General features: G+C 47.3%; 1 protein-coding gene across 2 annotated transcripts in view; it reads left to right on the top strand.

Annotated features, from left to right (window-relative positions):
• Positions 1-14,451, top strand: part of Casp8 (caspase 8) — a 31,338-nt gene extending 16,887 nt beyond the window's left edge. For both annotated transcript variants that reach the window (XM_006975044.4, XM_015993954.3), the window contains exons 4-10: positions 2,470-2,575; positions 4,597-4,735; positions 4,821-4,874; positions 7,137-7,204; positions 8,990-9,131; positions 12,049-12,550; positions 14,058-14,451. In XM_006975044.4, the coding sequence (XP_006975106.1) occupies positions 2,470-2,575; positions 4,597-4,735; positions 4,821-4,874; positions 7,137-7,204; positions 8,990-9,131; positions 12,049-12,550; positions 14,058-14,193 (1,147 nt within the window). In that variant the 3' untranslated portion in view covers positions 14,194-14,451. The remainder of the gene's footprint in view (positions 1-2,469; positions 2,576-4,596; positions 4,736-4,820; positions 4,875-7,136; positions 7,205-8,989; positions 9,132-12,048; positions 12,551-14,057) is intronic.
• The last annotated feature ends 415 nt before the right edge of the window (positions 14,452-14,866 follow it).

Here is a 14,866-nt window from a genome sequence, read left to right as displayed (position 1 = left end):
GCCTGCAGGCCGCTCAACAGGTTGGAGAATACCCTTTCCAGGTGCCTCAGTTGGTCTAAACCTTCCAGGCAGCCCAGCTGGTTTCTGCTTCTTCCAGGCAGCTGGTCTAGTCTCGGAGTCTTTGCAGCTAAGCTTGCTTCAGTTTGAGGCGGATGTCCAGCTTTTATTGCTTACCCTGGCATGGAGCGGCTAAGTGAATCTGGTCAGTTTCAGGGACTTCCTGAAGCTATTTTGAGTTGTTTACTTTCCTGCTTGGGGAGCTTCCCTGCAGGATAGAATGTTTCGATCTTGAGGAAACTGTTACACAACAGGGACAGGGTGCTTTGTCCTAAAGTTAAAAGGGCCACGGTAGCTTTGGGCTGGACCAATCTTGGCCAAACTGAGAATGCTTTAGGGAAGTATTTCTGGGATGGAGATTTCTTGAGATGATGGTAATACGAGGTATCTTCTGTTTCTATACTATTTCTTTTTCCAGAATTTTATTTCCTAACTTGACTTGGAAACCAGCATATTTGCCTATTAAAGTTATTTTCCTTTACACAATACTGTTGAGAGTTTTGCTGACTTATTATTTTTTATTTTTTGCAAAAGTTTAAAGACTTACTTGTTTTTGTTTTTAATTACTTTGTCTGTGTTTGGGTGTGTGTATGTGAGTACAGGTGCCCTCAGAGGCCGGAAACCTTGCCTCTCCTGCAACTGGAGTTACAGCTGGTTGTGAGCTGCCTGATTTGGATAACCAAAATTGAACTCTGGTCCTCTGTAAGAGTATCATGGGCTCTCAGCAGCTGAGCTATGTCTTCATCCCAAGTTTTGCTGACTTCTAAAACATTCTTTTGTTTATTCATTTGGCAAGCATTTTCCAAGGTCTTAAATGTGCCCAGAAATAATAATGCTTCTGTGGTGATTTGAGAGAAAATAGCCCCAATGGGAGATGTGGCTTTGTTGGAGGAAATGTGTCACTGTGGGGGTGGGCTTTGAGGTATGCTATGCTTCAGCTACACCCAGTAACACAGTTCACTTCCTGTTACCTGTGGGTCAAGATGTAGAACTCTGAGCTCCTTCTCCAGCACCATGTCTGCCTGCACACCATGTCCCACCATGATGATAATGGACTAAACCTTTGAAAATGTAAGCCAGCCCAATTAAATGTTTTCCTTTATAAGAGTTGCCATGGTCATGGTCTCTCTTCTGTCACTTACTGAACTCTTAGTAAGCTTTCATGTGCTGCCTAACTATTTGGGCAATGATGGATTGTGTATGTGATGTTGGTCCTGGGAGGTTATGCTACCTCACTAGTGATGTTTAAGAGTACATTGTGGGGTGGTGGTGGGGCACGCCTTTAATCCCAGCACTCGGGAGGCAGAGCTAGGCGGATCTCTGTGAGTTCGAGGCCAGCCTGATCTACAAAGCGAGTTCCAGGAAAGGTGCAAAACTACACAGAGAAACCCTGTCTCAAAAAACAAAAAAAAAAAGAGTACATTGTGATGTTCACAAAATGAAGAGATCACTTGATGAGGATCTCAGAATGTGCACCCACCTTGAGGTGACATGTGACTGTAGTTCATGGAAACTTACGTAATTCACACCTGTCTGTGATGTAGACATACATTTATCTTCTATCCTAATGATGAGCAAAGAAAAAAAAAAGTGTAACATGCCTAAAATTACAGAGTTCAAAGATGGTGGGACCCAGAGTTATAACAAGGGTAGTCAGGAGGCCTCTGTCCTCAGACACTGCACCTCACAAATCTTATGTTAATAGAAACGAAAAGGGCATGGTCCAGGCTGTCAGGGGACGTGGGTGGTTTATGAACAGCCTGTTGTGATATGTGAGTTATCTTTCTTGTGGGAATCGAATGAAGGTTCGGTGAGAGAAAAGAGCCCTGAGGACGCTTGGGCAACATGTGATTGCAGGGGCAGTGGACATGCGGACATGGGAATCTAGGGTGGGGAGAACACAGGGCAGTTGGTTGCGTTGAGAGCTTCAGGACCTTGGTATTGGCGAGAGCGGAGGTGCGTGCGTGCGTGCGTGCGTGCGTGCGTGCGTGCGTGCGCATGTGTTCAGAGTCCCTTGTATTTTAGAACCCAATGTTCAGCCTTCTTCCTGAAGGAAATGGCTGGGACACTGATCAGGTCTTAGAAGGGAATCAGCTCTGACGTGCATTGTGGAGAACATAATTCCCCCAAATCATCATCCCACCTGGATCTTGGTTTTTATAATGACTTAGGAGCAGTGTGATTCTTTTAGCCAAAGTTATTTGGAATGCAAAGGTGGTAGGACTTGGCTCAGGGTGGGCTGGTTGGCTTGACTCGGTCATCCATCACTCTCCAGCCTTCTGCCGAGGCTCACCAGTCAGGAAGAGTTGGCTGTTTTAAGGAGGCCCTGGGAGCGAGGCCTGCTGTAACTCTGTGTAGTGACGGGAAATGATCTAGAACGTGTTTCTAAAGTGTCTCCATTTCCCACCACAGGGTCATGCTCTTAAAGCTCTCGGAAGATGTAGTCACATCCGAGTTGAAAGAGATTAAGTTTTTTTTGGAAGAAAAGATCCCCAAATATAAGCTGCATGATAACACGGTAAGACCTGGTATGTCCCCGAGATGGGTCATCGGCGGCAGGGGTCCTGAGGCCAGAGAGACCTGTTCTGCCAATAACAAACAGTATCCAAGGTTGTTTTTGTTTGTTTGTGTGAGACATGGTATCATGGAGCCCAGGGTGAACACAAATTTGCTATGTAGCCAAGGACGACAAACGTCTGATCTTCCGGCCTTCCCCTCCTGGGTGCTGGGATTACTGGCTTGTGCCACCACTCCCCGGTTTTGTGGCTCCAGGACGGAATTCAGCGCTTTTTGTATGATAGGCAAGCACTGTTCCAACTGAGCTGTACCCTAGTCCCTGTGTTCTCACTTCTTACCCCTGGAAAATAAAGCAGCTGGGCGGGGTAGTGGTTACGGCTTTGATGCCGCTACACTGTAAAATGCTGTTGCTTAGCCCCGGGGCCGTGCCAGGAGCCAGGGAAGGCAAGGTGTGAAGTGCCACCCCACGGGGCCTGGCAGTGTTGCGCGAATCCTAATTGGTCTTAATAAAAACCCGGAGCCTGACATCAGGGTGAAAGCTGAAAGATCACGGAAGATCATTTTGCACCCCAATAAGCCTCTCTGACGCAGCAATCCAAATCACACCAAATCAGACCGAATTAGAAAAAGCCCCGGTTTAGTGTGTAAAGCATTCCCGGGTGATTCTCTGGCCTCCCCCAAAGCGGAGACAGGGTCAGAGATGAGAGACCGGAAAACCACATGTCTGTTTTCTGGGGTGCAGTTTAAATACCCCGTGGGAGAGGTCTTGAGCATCTCTTGGGGAGGAGCCATGTTTGGAGGAACTTTCTGAGGGGCAGGGTCTGGGCAGAGAGGTGGGGCCTCCCCCAGAACAGATCAGAGAAGCAGAGCAAGCCACAGCCACCCCCTCTTACCTCACCAACTCCTCAGCCTGAAGGAGTTCCTGTCCCCTCCCGCCCTATATTCCTTTCTCTGCCCAGCCATATCACTTCCTGTCTCAACCTTCTTTGAGAAGGCCTCTGTGGCTAACTCTGTGGCTAGTTCTGTCCTCTGATCTTCAGGCAAGCTTTATTTGCTAGATGCAAATAATGTATCACCACATAGCAGGGTCAGGGAGGAAAGGTAGCCTGGGGTCACACCTTCCTCACTTCTGCTGCCCTTGAAATTTCACCTCTGTTTATTTGTCCCTCCCACCTCTGTGTGTGGTGTGTGTCTTTATGAGTAGCTTGTGTGATGTATGTGTCGGTGTCTACATGCTGGGTATATTGTGTACATGTTTCTTATGTATATGTCTGGCATATGTACCTGTGGGTGTGGTGTGTGCCTCTGGGTGGTTTCTCTGTTGGTCTGAGTCTATATATATATATATATATATATAGTTCTCTCTCTCTCTCTCTCTCTCTCTCTCTCTCTCTCTCTCTCTCTGTGTGTGTGTGTGTGTGTGTGTGTGTGTGTGTGTGCTGTGTGGTGTATGGTCTAATTTTGATGTATGCTTTGTCCAAGTGTATCTCTGTGCACTTGTTTAGTATGTAGTGTGTGTGTGTGTGTGTGTGTGTGTGTGTGTGTGAGAGAGAGAGAGAGAGAGAGAGAGAGAGAGAGAGAGAGAGAGAGAGGGAGATCTGTGTATTGGGGGCATGTGTCTCTGTATAGTGAGGTTAATTGAGGTTTAGAGGTGGATGAGATGCCAGGGGCAATGCCAGATATAATGCAGTCCCCAGGGCTGTCCCTTCCATACTCCTTGGGCGGGGCCATCGATGAAGGCATCCACATACAGTTTGAGAACAAGGCCTGGGGACTGGCACCTCTGACATGGCTTCTCTCTCTTTCCATTTTTTTATCCTTTTAGTCTAGAAAACACAGAATGGCCTCCCTGCTTACTGTCAACTCGGAGAGATCAGCACGTGCTCAGAGGTTGGGGGGGTGGGGGACGGTCTACTTGGGATCTCAGGCTGGGCCCTTGCTTTGGTAGGAGTGGAACTGAGGAAACAAAACCCTAACCCTCGGGCCTGTGCACTTGTCTGTCCCCTGCTTTCTCCTCCCCAGAGCTTGCTTGACATTTTCGTGGAAATGGAGAAGAGGCTCATCCTGTCGGAAGACAACTTGGACGCCCTGAAATCGATCTGTTTCCGGGTCAAAAAGAGCCTGCTGGGGAGGATCGAGGACTATGAACTATCTGGCAGAGGTAGCTAGCCGATCGATGGCTGCGAGTTTGGCAAAGCCCTCAGAGTCACGGCTGTTTCTGACCAAGTTCTCCTTTTTTAATTCAGGGAGAAGCATGAGCCTTGAGGAAGCGACAGAGCTGCCGGTCTCCTTTTCGGACGGTAATGCTTACGGATACGTTTCTTAGATGCCGAGCCGCTGGGTTTCCTCATGCCCTCTTCCCCCCGCCTTCTGCCACGTCCTATATCAAGACGAAAGTTCAGTGGCCACTTGTCACCTCAGCTGCTCTCTGAAAGATAAGAAGGATTTGCAAAAGCCCCACGGGAATATTTGAAATGAGCACACAGGCCGGGCGGTGGTGGTGCACACCTTTAATCCCAGCACTCGGGAGGCAGAGGCAGGCGGATCTCTGTGAGTTGGAGGCCAGCCTGGGCTACAGAGTGAGATCCAGGAAAGGTGCCAGAGCTGCACAGAGAAACCTTGTTTCAAAAACAAACAAACAAAAGAAATGAGCACACTGTTATTTTATAGGAGGGTCTTAACTCTGTTCTGGCTGTGTCTGCTTTTGCTTAGAGATAAGCGTAGCTAGATTCAAAGGATTTCCCAGAACATTCTTGTTTTGTTTTGTTTGAGACAGCATCTTTCTACATAGCCTTGGCTGTCTTGGAACTCTCTATGTAGACCAGGCTGGCCTTGAAATCACAGAAATCAGTCTGCTTCTGTCTCAAGTGTTAGGATCAAAGGCGGGTGCCATACCATGCCTGAGTTTTTTTTCCAGAACATTCTTGATCAAGGTTCTCTGCTATGTGAGAACCCTCTTGGCCAAGTGTTCATAGTCCTTCTCTATCGCCGGTTAAGTCCAGGCTCCCACTGTACCTGAGTTCCTCCATCGTGTGCCTGCCTCAGCCTGGGATGCTCCGGCCATGTTCCCTGTCTTATCTGGGAAGGGAGCTCGTCCAGACCTCTGTTTTCTTACCTAGGAAAGCTAGATGGGACCAGCAGAAGGTTTCCTTCAGTTTCTTGTTTATTTGAGACAAGGCCGCCCTATGGAGCTCTGGCTAGCCTGGAATTTGCTCTGTAGACCAGGCTGGCCTCCAAATCAGAGACTCACCTGCCTCTGCCTCCCAAGTGCTGGGTTTAAAGGTGTGCGCCATCATGCCTGGCTCCTTCAAATGTTTTGTTTGTTTTGAAATTTCATTTATTTTCAACTATAAATATAAAATGTGTGTCTGCATGTAGTTGTCCATGAAAACTAGAAGAGGCATCGGATCCCCTGAAACTGGTATTTACACACGATTGTGAGCACTGTGTGGGTGCTGGGAACTGAATTTCCGTCCTCTGCAAGAGTAGCAAATACTCTTAACTACTGAGCCGGCTCTCCAGCCCCCTCCAAATTTTTTTATTAATCAAATATTCTGATTATAAAAATTATATGTGCTCCTTTGGGGGCAATTTTTGGTTGTGAGCTCAGCCTTTAATGGCTGGTCTATCCCTCCAGCCCTTGGGGGCAATTTTTAAATTCAGAGAAACTTAAAGCAGTACCACCACCACTCTGAAAACATTGATACTGGTAACATCTTTCTTTTTTAAAATATTTTTATTTTATAATTAACTTAATTTCACATATCAGCCACTGGTAACATCTTTCTTATGTGAGCACTGTTGCTACATTTGCTGTGTAATAATACACTCTCCTTAGTCACTTAAAACTTATGTGTAAGAACGTGTGGCTGAGGGAGTTTATGCACAGCATATTTGTGCAGAAGTCTGAAGAGGTCAGAAGAGGGCATCAGATCCCCTGGAACTGGAGTTACAGATGGTTGTGAGCCACCAAGTGGGTGCTGGGAACCCGTGGTCCTCTGCAGTGGGTGATGAGCTCTCAGCAGCTGAACCATCTTTCCCACCCCGAGGACCAGCCTCCTTTAGAGAAGAGTCCAAGTCACAAAGCCAGTTCCTCCAGTTCACGCCTGCCGGAGCCCCGCTCTTCAGCGCGTTTGAATCAGGGACTCAGCCTGACCGTCTGCTGTGATCAGTGACCACAAATGAGACAGTTTGTACTTGGTCTCCAGAAGCAAGAGCCCTTCCTATAAGATCTACATGTCTGAAATATGCTCAAGGCACTGTCAGTGTTTAGTTTTAAAAAGACCGACCTTAGGGGCCAGTGAAATGCCGTAGTAGGTGAAAGTGTTCTCCACGCAGGCCAGGTTATGTGAGTTGGATCTCTGGAACCCATGTAAAGGGAAGGAAGGGACCGACTCCTCAAAGTCCTCTTTGATCTACACACACATCACATATACGCACACATGTGCACATGTGCACACACATGCGAAATGTTTTTAAGGTCCAAGCGGTACACATTTCTTTACCACACAACCTTGGCCACCAAGCCTCTCATTCTGGGACCTTTTCTTGGTTGCTTGCAGGAGAGAGCTGCTTCAGAATGTCGGCGGAAATGTTCGACTCCCTGGGAGAACAAGACAGCCAGCCGCAGGTACACCTCCCCTCTCCCTCTTGGCATTGAAGTTTCTGTTCATGTGTTTCTTGGCTCCTTTAAAGATAAGGCCAGATAAGCCAATTAGGGGTGGAGCCTTCCGGAAATCTCGAGAACCCTGGGGAAGAAAAACCTATAAAAGAACCAGTTAAAGGTGGAGCCTGTCCAGTTTTCTTTGTGTCGAATCATTCGTCACTGTTATTGCTGTTCGGTTCGTTTGTTTGTATTCTGAGACAGGGTCTCCTATAGCTCAGATTGGCCTTGAACTCATTATAGAGCTGAGGATGATCTTGAACTCCTGACTCCCCTGGCTTTACTTCCCAAGGGCTGGGATTATAGGCACGGGCCGCCACACCAGGCTCTAATTTTTATTATAAGGCCAAAGGCAAAAAGGTACAGGAATTGTTGGGAGGTAGAGGGTGAGACCGCCCTCCTCTTCTAGCAGCTGGGTCAGCTAAAATGGGTGCACGTGGGGAGGGGGCGGGGCTTCAGGAAGATCCGCTCCAGCAGGCCGTCCCTTTTAGCCTGCCCTTTGTGTCGGGCGACAGACAGGATCTGAGCAAGTCTTAGTTTTTCGTCTCAGCGAAGCCTGTAGAAAGATTTCCTTCCTGGATAGAGCTTCTATTCACAGTCTTCACTAATTCACCGAATACAGTTCAGCCCATTAGCCTCCCCGTGGCAGGAAGCCCGGGAGACCCCGGACACTCTGAGAAGGAATATGCACTAGGGTGGGCTACTGAGACGATTCTCAGATCAGGACATCAAGGATTAGTCAACATTGTGCTACAGCACCGTCCTCATCAAAGATATTATGTTAATATCTTAGTAATTGCTTGTGTTACAATATCTGAATAAATCCACTTAATATAAGTAGGAAATCCTTAGGATAATAACAAATACTGAATATACTTTGTGCCTAATACTTTATGTCATAGAAAACATTAAAAGGTGAAGGATTTGTACAGTAGGAAGAGGAACTCAAGTGTGTTACAAAATGTTAACTATTAGGAGATTGGGTAAGTTGCCCACATTCCTAAGGTTTTACGCCATAGACAGTGGCCTTTGTCTCTAGCCTAGGGTCCTTTTTTGAACTTTAGGAGACAGTGTGGGCTTCCAACTAAATACTGAGATCTCAGCCTGAAACAGCCCTAAGAGAATAACAAGAATGCAGGGCCCCTCTGATTTTTCCTGTCGGGATCCCATAAGCACAACGGGACCAGCTCCCTGCTCTCCATCTCCTGGAGTTCCTTTGCCCCGGCTTAAGGCATCAGCTTTAAGAAAGACTGCACTCTGCCACGTGTGAAGGGCGAGGCCCTCAGCTGTTAGCCAAGAAAGGCAGATGAACTGAATAGACCACAGAAAGATTTCCAAGGGCACGGAGGGACATCCCAAGAGATCACCCTTGAGTCACAAAACTCTAGTCCCAGATGGCCCGGATGTTATCGGGCCGGAAGCTCTTTTGGATGCCGACACACGCTCTATGTTAATAAGTCTCGACCGCAGCAGTGATGTATAGGACGTGCAGGGTACTTAGCAGCGATGGTAGCAGGGTACTTAGCAGCAGGGTACTTAGCAGGCCCAGGCCCCCTTACTGGGCAGCTCATGAGACGCTGTGCAAGCGGAGGGGCGCAAAGTAGCCTTTCCGCGAACCGGCCCCAAATCTGGCTGGAGCCGTGGAAGGAAGCGGCGTTTCCCCGTGGAGTCGGGTGGCGGCGGTCCAGCCTCTTCCTGGGCAATGTCACCTGCTGGTGTCCGAGCTTTTGTTGACCGGCTTTTGTTTTCCAGGTATCAGACAGGATTTACCAAATGAAGAGCAAACCTCGGGGTTACTGTGTGATCTTCAACAATAACGACTTCAGCAAGGCGCGGGAGGACGTTCCCAAACTCCACACCATAAAGGACAGGAAAGGAACCAACTATGACAGAGGTACGGTCGGATCCAAAGGGGGGCACAAGTAGTGTTTATTCCCGTGGGTTTTTTTTTTTTTTTTTTTTTTAATAAAAAAGGAGAGAGAATGGTTATCCCTAAAGGGCCCCATGATTTGAGAAAATAAGAGTCATGGTTCAAGAAAATGTATCAAGCATTTTAAAATTCACTGTAGTACTATTTCCTTGTGGAGGTAAAGAACGTTCTTACCTATCTGTTCTGCTTTTTTTTTTTTAATTAGGTTTTAAAATCAAAGTAGTATATACATCATGATAAAATGACAGCTCTTACTAAAAGGTTTATAATGGAGAGCATCGGTGAACTTAAACATTTTTAAGTTTTATTTCATTTTTTATTTATGTGTGTCTGTCTCTATGTGTGTGTGGATGCCCCTGGAGCCCAGGAAAGGACATCAGATCCCCCTGGAGCAGGAGCTGGGAACTGAACTCCCGACCTCTGCTAGGGCAGCAAGCGCTCTTGGCCCTCTGGCCTTCTCCCCAGCCCTGAGCTTTGCTTCGGACTCAGCTAAATGAAAAGTGTTTTTTTTTTTTTTTTTTTAAAGATTTATTTATTTATTTATTTATTTATTTATTTATTTATTTATTTATTATGAACACAAAAGAGGAGGGTGCCAGATCTCATTTCAGATGGTTGTGAGCCATCATGTGGGTGCTGGGAATTGAACTCAGGACCTCTGGAAGAGCAGCCGGTGCTCTTAACCTCCGAGCCATCTCTCCAGCCCTGAAAGTGTTTTTGTAGGATGAATGAGTCCAAAACACGTGGCTGTGGTATCAGAATCACTGCGGGGATTCTGCTCACAAAAGCTAGTCTGCTGCCGCAGGCGTTGTGAGTGCCTGACAAAAGCCTGAGCTAGCCGGAAATGCTTTGGAGCAGCCTGTTTGTGTCAATGTCGAGAACTTCCAAGTTAAATGAAACAATCATTCATAATAGAAGAACATAAAAAATGGGGGCTGGAGAGATGGCTCAGTGATTAAGAGCACTGGCTGCTATTTCAGAGGACTCGGGTTCAATTCCCAGCACCCACATGGCAGCTCAGGATTGTCTGTAACTCCAGCTCCAGGTGATCCGACGCCCTCACAGACATACATGCAGGCAAAACACCAATGCATATGAAATTAAAAAAAAATAAAAAGATTTATTTTTAAAAATATTATAAAAATGACCATAACTAAAAATATTAACAGAAGTCATGCAAACCAGCCGTTTGAACTTCTGAGCCACAATTTCAGTTAATGACTTATTTCTTAAACTGCATAAAGTTTGGAGAGTTAATGTAGACTGACCATACTCATCAGGATATGTAATAGTCCCTGTCTCCATGTGATTTGCTAATCTAGGCAAACTTGTTCTAAGATATTTAAAAGCTTCTAAATTTAAGGCCAAAGGTCAGCATACACTGGGTATTGAAAGTAAGTTTCAGCACTTCCACTTTTATTCATTTACTGTTTCTTTTCTATTAAGACCATACTTGGAAGTAAACACATTAGCACATGCCTCTCATCCCAGCGCTGGGAAGTTAAAAGCCACAGTGCCTTGGGAACTACTTTGTAGTCTTTTCCTTCCTTCCTTCCTTCCTTCCTTCCTTCCTTCCTTCCTTCCTTCCTTCCTTCCTTCCTTCCTTCCTTCCTTTCTCTCTCTCTCTCTCTCTCTCTCTCTCTCTCTCTCTCTCTCTTTCATTTTTTTTCTTATCCACCTCCCACATTCTAAAGGAATTTCAAACTTTCCACAAACCCAAAGCTGATCAAAGGTTGGAAGGCACTGTTGGACGTGAAAGAGAGATAGAGTGTCTGAAACAGCAGAGGGAAGTATGGTGATTGTAGCGATTGTAGCGGACAGCACAGCGAAAGCAAACTTGTTCACGCCATAGAATCCTGGAAGAGTTCAGGACCGGGAAGTGCGGGGTCTGGGTGAGGCAGCGAGCCACAAGTGGAGGATTCGTTGAACACTTACAGAGGACACAGTGCACCCTGCATCCGCCTCCTAGAGACCTTCGACTCCACCCTCACACAGAGCAGAGAGGGCACACTCAGAAGACTAGCCAGAGAGGTTCTGGATTGGGGTACCAGGCCCAGCAAAGGGGAAAAAAGAGAAAAGAGAAAGTTGAGAGAGAGAAAGAGAGAGAAAGTAAAAAGAAAAAAAGAAAAATTGAAAAGAGAGAGTAAAGAACATTTAATGTTCCAGATGCAGCAAGTCAGATTTCTAACCCAAGTTGTCCCCAGGACACTGTAGATATGGGTTGTCATCTATAGATAATGAGATCTGGTGATTGCCCAGTAAAAAGGGCAGTCCCCTCCCCCCCCCCATCCAAGCAGCCGGCTGCAAAGTCCCTCCGTGAACAACCACACTCCTAGATGAAAAGCTTTCTGTCCACGTTTTAGCTGACCAGTTAGTCAATATCACAGAAAGGAAAGGCAAACAAGGAAAAAAAAACACAGCAATGGAAATGAAACTACCACATTGTAGAGAGAAAAAACTTTAAAAAGCCGCTTGTAAGCTGGGCGGTGGTGGCACCCGACTTTCAGTCTCCAGACTGGAAGAGCTCACGGCATCTTAGAACTTGAGAGAGAAGAGGGAGGGTTAGGGGGAAAAGCCAAATACATACAGTAGCCGGGCATCACAGTGTCAGTGAATTTCGTCACAGCGAATCTGGATGCTGGGGTGTCAGTGCACGGGAAGGGGGCTTTTGGAAAGAGCGCGCTCTGTCTCTGTAGCCAAACTGTCGAAAAGAACGGCGGTAGACATGAATCCTCGTGACGCAGAACCCAGCAAACCTGCTTCTGTGCCCAGTGCCAGACGCCCACAGGGTCCAGTTCCGACTCCTGCCTGCCAGTTTTCTCCGTCTTGGGCTGTGTGCTGGGATCTGCTGTCATACATGGTCTCCCCTTTTCCCTTCCAGAGGCTTTGACCGAGACCTTTAAGGAGCTTCATTTTGAGACCGTGTCTTACCAAGACTCCACGGCAAATGAAATCCGTGAGGTTCTAAGATCCTACCAAAGCAAGGACCACAAGGACAGAGACTGCTTCATCTGCTGCATCCTCTCCCACGGAGACAAAGGCATCATCTATGGCACGGACGGGAAGGAAGCACCCATCTATGAACTGACCTCCTACTTCACTGGTTCAAAGTGCCCTTCCCTGGCTGGAAAACCCAAAATCTTTTTTATCCAGGCTTGCCAAGGGGACAGTTACCAGAGAGCTGTGCCTATCGAGACTGACTCAGAGGAGAAGGACAGTGATTTAGACGTAGACTCCTTATCTCAAAAGAGCTATATTCCAGATGAGGCCGACTTTCTGCTGGGGATGGCTACTGTGAAAAACTGTGTTTCCTACCGAGATCCCACGCGTGGAACCTGGTACATCCAGTCCCTGTGCCAGAGCCTGAGGCAAAGATGTCCCCGGTGAGTCTTGCCTACTGGGTCCTTCTCGGTGTTCTGCGACCTTCCTCACTGCCGTAGTCAGAGCCCATTGGGAGGTGTTGATGGTTGAGAGACTATGTACCAAGCAGACAAGCACCCACCCATGGGGAGTGTTTCATCTCTGAATGTAACTCACGGAGCTGTGTTTTCCAGGTCGGTTGCAAAGTGGGAGAGACGGTACATATTACTCTCTTTAGTTCATAGAAGGGGAAAAACTATTATATCTACTGAGGAGTTTCCTTTATTCAGCAACCAGGGCACCACAGAGCTGCAGAGGACGCTCATACCACTCAGTCCAGCTCTCTGTCTTTGAGCAGCAACATGACAACCCAACTCCTTTGGGGAGTCTTCCAAGACGGAAGTAATCCACTTGAACACGTTTCAACTTTGTCAGAAGTCCTAGTCTAGGTCTGTGGGTAAAAGATGACTTAGTGGGGGGTAAAAGCACTTGCTGCCAAGTCTGATGATTTGAGTTCGATCCCCAGGACCTACGTGGTGGATGAACTAACTCCTTCAAGTTGTCCTATAACCACCACCTGTATGCCATCTCTCTGTCTCTGTCTCTCTCTGTCTCTGTCTCTGTCTCTCTCTGTCTCTGTCTCTCTCTCTGTCTCTCTCTCTCTCTCTCTCTCACACACACACACAGGTAAATATAATTTTTAAAAATTAGGAAAGAAATCCTACAATAGCTATCCAACCTTCACTCTGCTTAGCAAACTGTGGGAAGTAGCGACGAGCAGGGGACCCTGTCTTTCCACTAATTTGACCCGCTTTTAAGCCACAAGTGTGGGACAATATCGCTAAGTCATCCGTCCATCTTCAGTTAAATCAGGGCTCCAAGTTTCGGGTCCCCCACCTGCACACCCAGCTGAGAGCTGAGCAGTGCGGGACCCTGCTATGGGATTCTTTTAGATGTGTGTCTTGTTTCCGGTGTATGAAGGGTGAGAATTTCCCCACGGTATGTGGCGAGTAGACCATAACGTCAGTGTAGTGGTTTCATTTGTAGCACGGACCATGGGTCCTGAAGGATCTGCCAGCTGCACAGAGAAATGAAGAGGTTACCCACAAGTTTGCTGAGATATTTGGTGACAGAGGGGGGTGGAGAGGGCGGCAGGGAGCATTTGACTTTCACTTGCCCACATTTTGGTAGAAACCTGTGGACGATTCTCTAGGCACCGTGCTGATCTAGGCAGAGGTCATTAGGGGACGTTTTGGCATTTGTGGGGCCCGAACGACGGTCCGGGGGTCCGTGGGACACGGCGGGGAACACACACTTTCACAGGGAAGGAGGTCAGTTCTGCTAGGGATGCGCGATTCCTTGTAATCAGCAGAGATCCCAAGTAAAAGGCGATTCGGTGTGCTCTGAGGAAACTGAGTGGCCAGGACAGCCGTGGTAGGTCTTGACTCCGTGAGTCACGAGGTCAGACGCCTGATGCTCTGAGAGGCAGAGGCCACGACCCCTGATCCACCGACACCTTGTGTTTTTCAGAGGCGACGATATTCTCAGCATCCTGACTGGGGTGAACTACGATGTGAGCAATAAAGACGACAGGAAGAACATGGGGAAGCAGATGCCTCAGCCCATCTTCACACTACGGAAGAAGCTTTTCTTCCCTCCTAACTGATGCTGACATGGTGCCGTCGTCGAAGCACTTTTTGTTTGGCGGGAGGGGGGAGGGGGGTGAGTTTTAATTTATTTTTTATGATCTCTTTTATTGAGATGATAATGTCGTTTGCCCCTTCCCTTTCCTCCCTTCAGACTTCCCTTCAGATTCTTCCTCGCTCTTTTTCAAATTCCTGGCTTCTTTCATTAATTGTTGTTACATGACATACACACACACACACACACACACACACACACACACACACACACACACATATTTCTTTTTCAAAAATATAACCTGCTTAGTCTGTATGCTGTTACTTGTGTGTTTTTAGGGATGGCCGTCCGGTGCTGGACAGCAAATAGGTGAGCTCTTCCCTGGGGGAGACCATCCCTCCCACTCAGCATTCCTTAGTTACCTGTGGTTCTTTGTGTATGCTTTTCTTTTCAATTCCCTTTTAATTCCAAGCAAATCTCTGTTTTTGGATGTGAGTTCTACAAAGACCATGAAGACCGTACAAATCCCTGCGTATCACTGCATCATTGCAAGTCTATTTATTAAAGGTTGGAATTTTTTCCCCCTCCCGAGACAGGGTTTCTCTGTGTAACAGCTCTGGCTGTCCTAGAACTCGCTTCGTAGACCAGGCTGACCTAGAACTCACACAGCTCCATTTGCATCTGCCTCCAGAGTGCTG

This window comes from Peromyscus maniculatus, chromosome 13 (genome assembly GCF_049852395.1).
Source record: "Peromyscus maniculatus bairdii isolate BWxNUB_F1_BW_parent chromosome 13, HU_Pman_BW_mat_3.1, whole genome shotgun sequence".
NCBI classification, from domain to species: Eukaryota; Metazoa; Chordata; class Mammalia; order Rodentia; family Cricetidae; genus Peromyscus; species Peromyscus maniculatus.
This window is presented reverse-complemented; position numbering and strand designations above follow the sequence as displayed.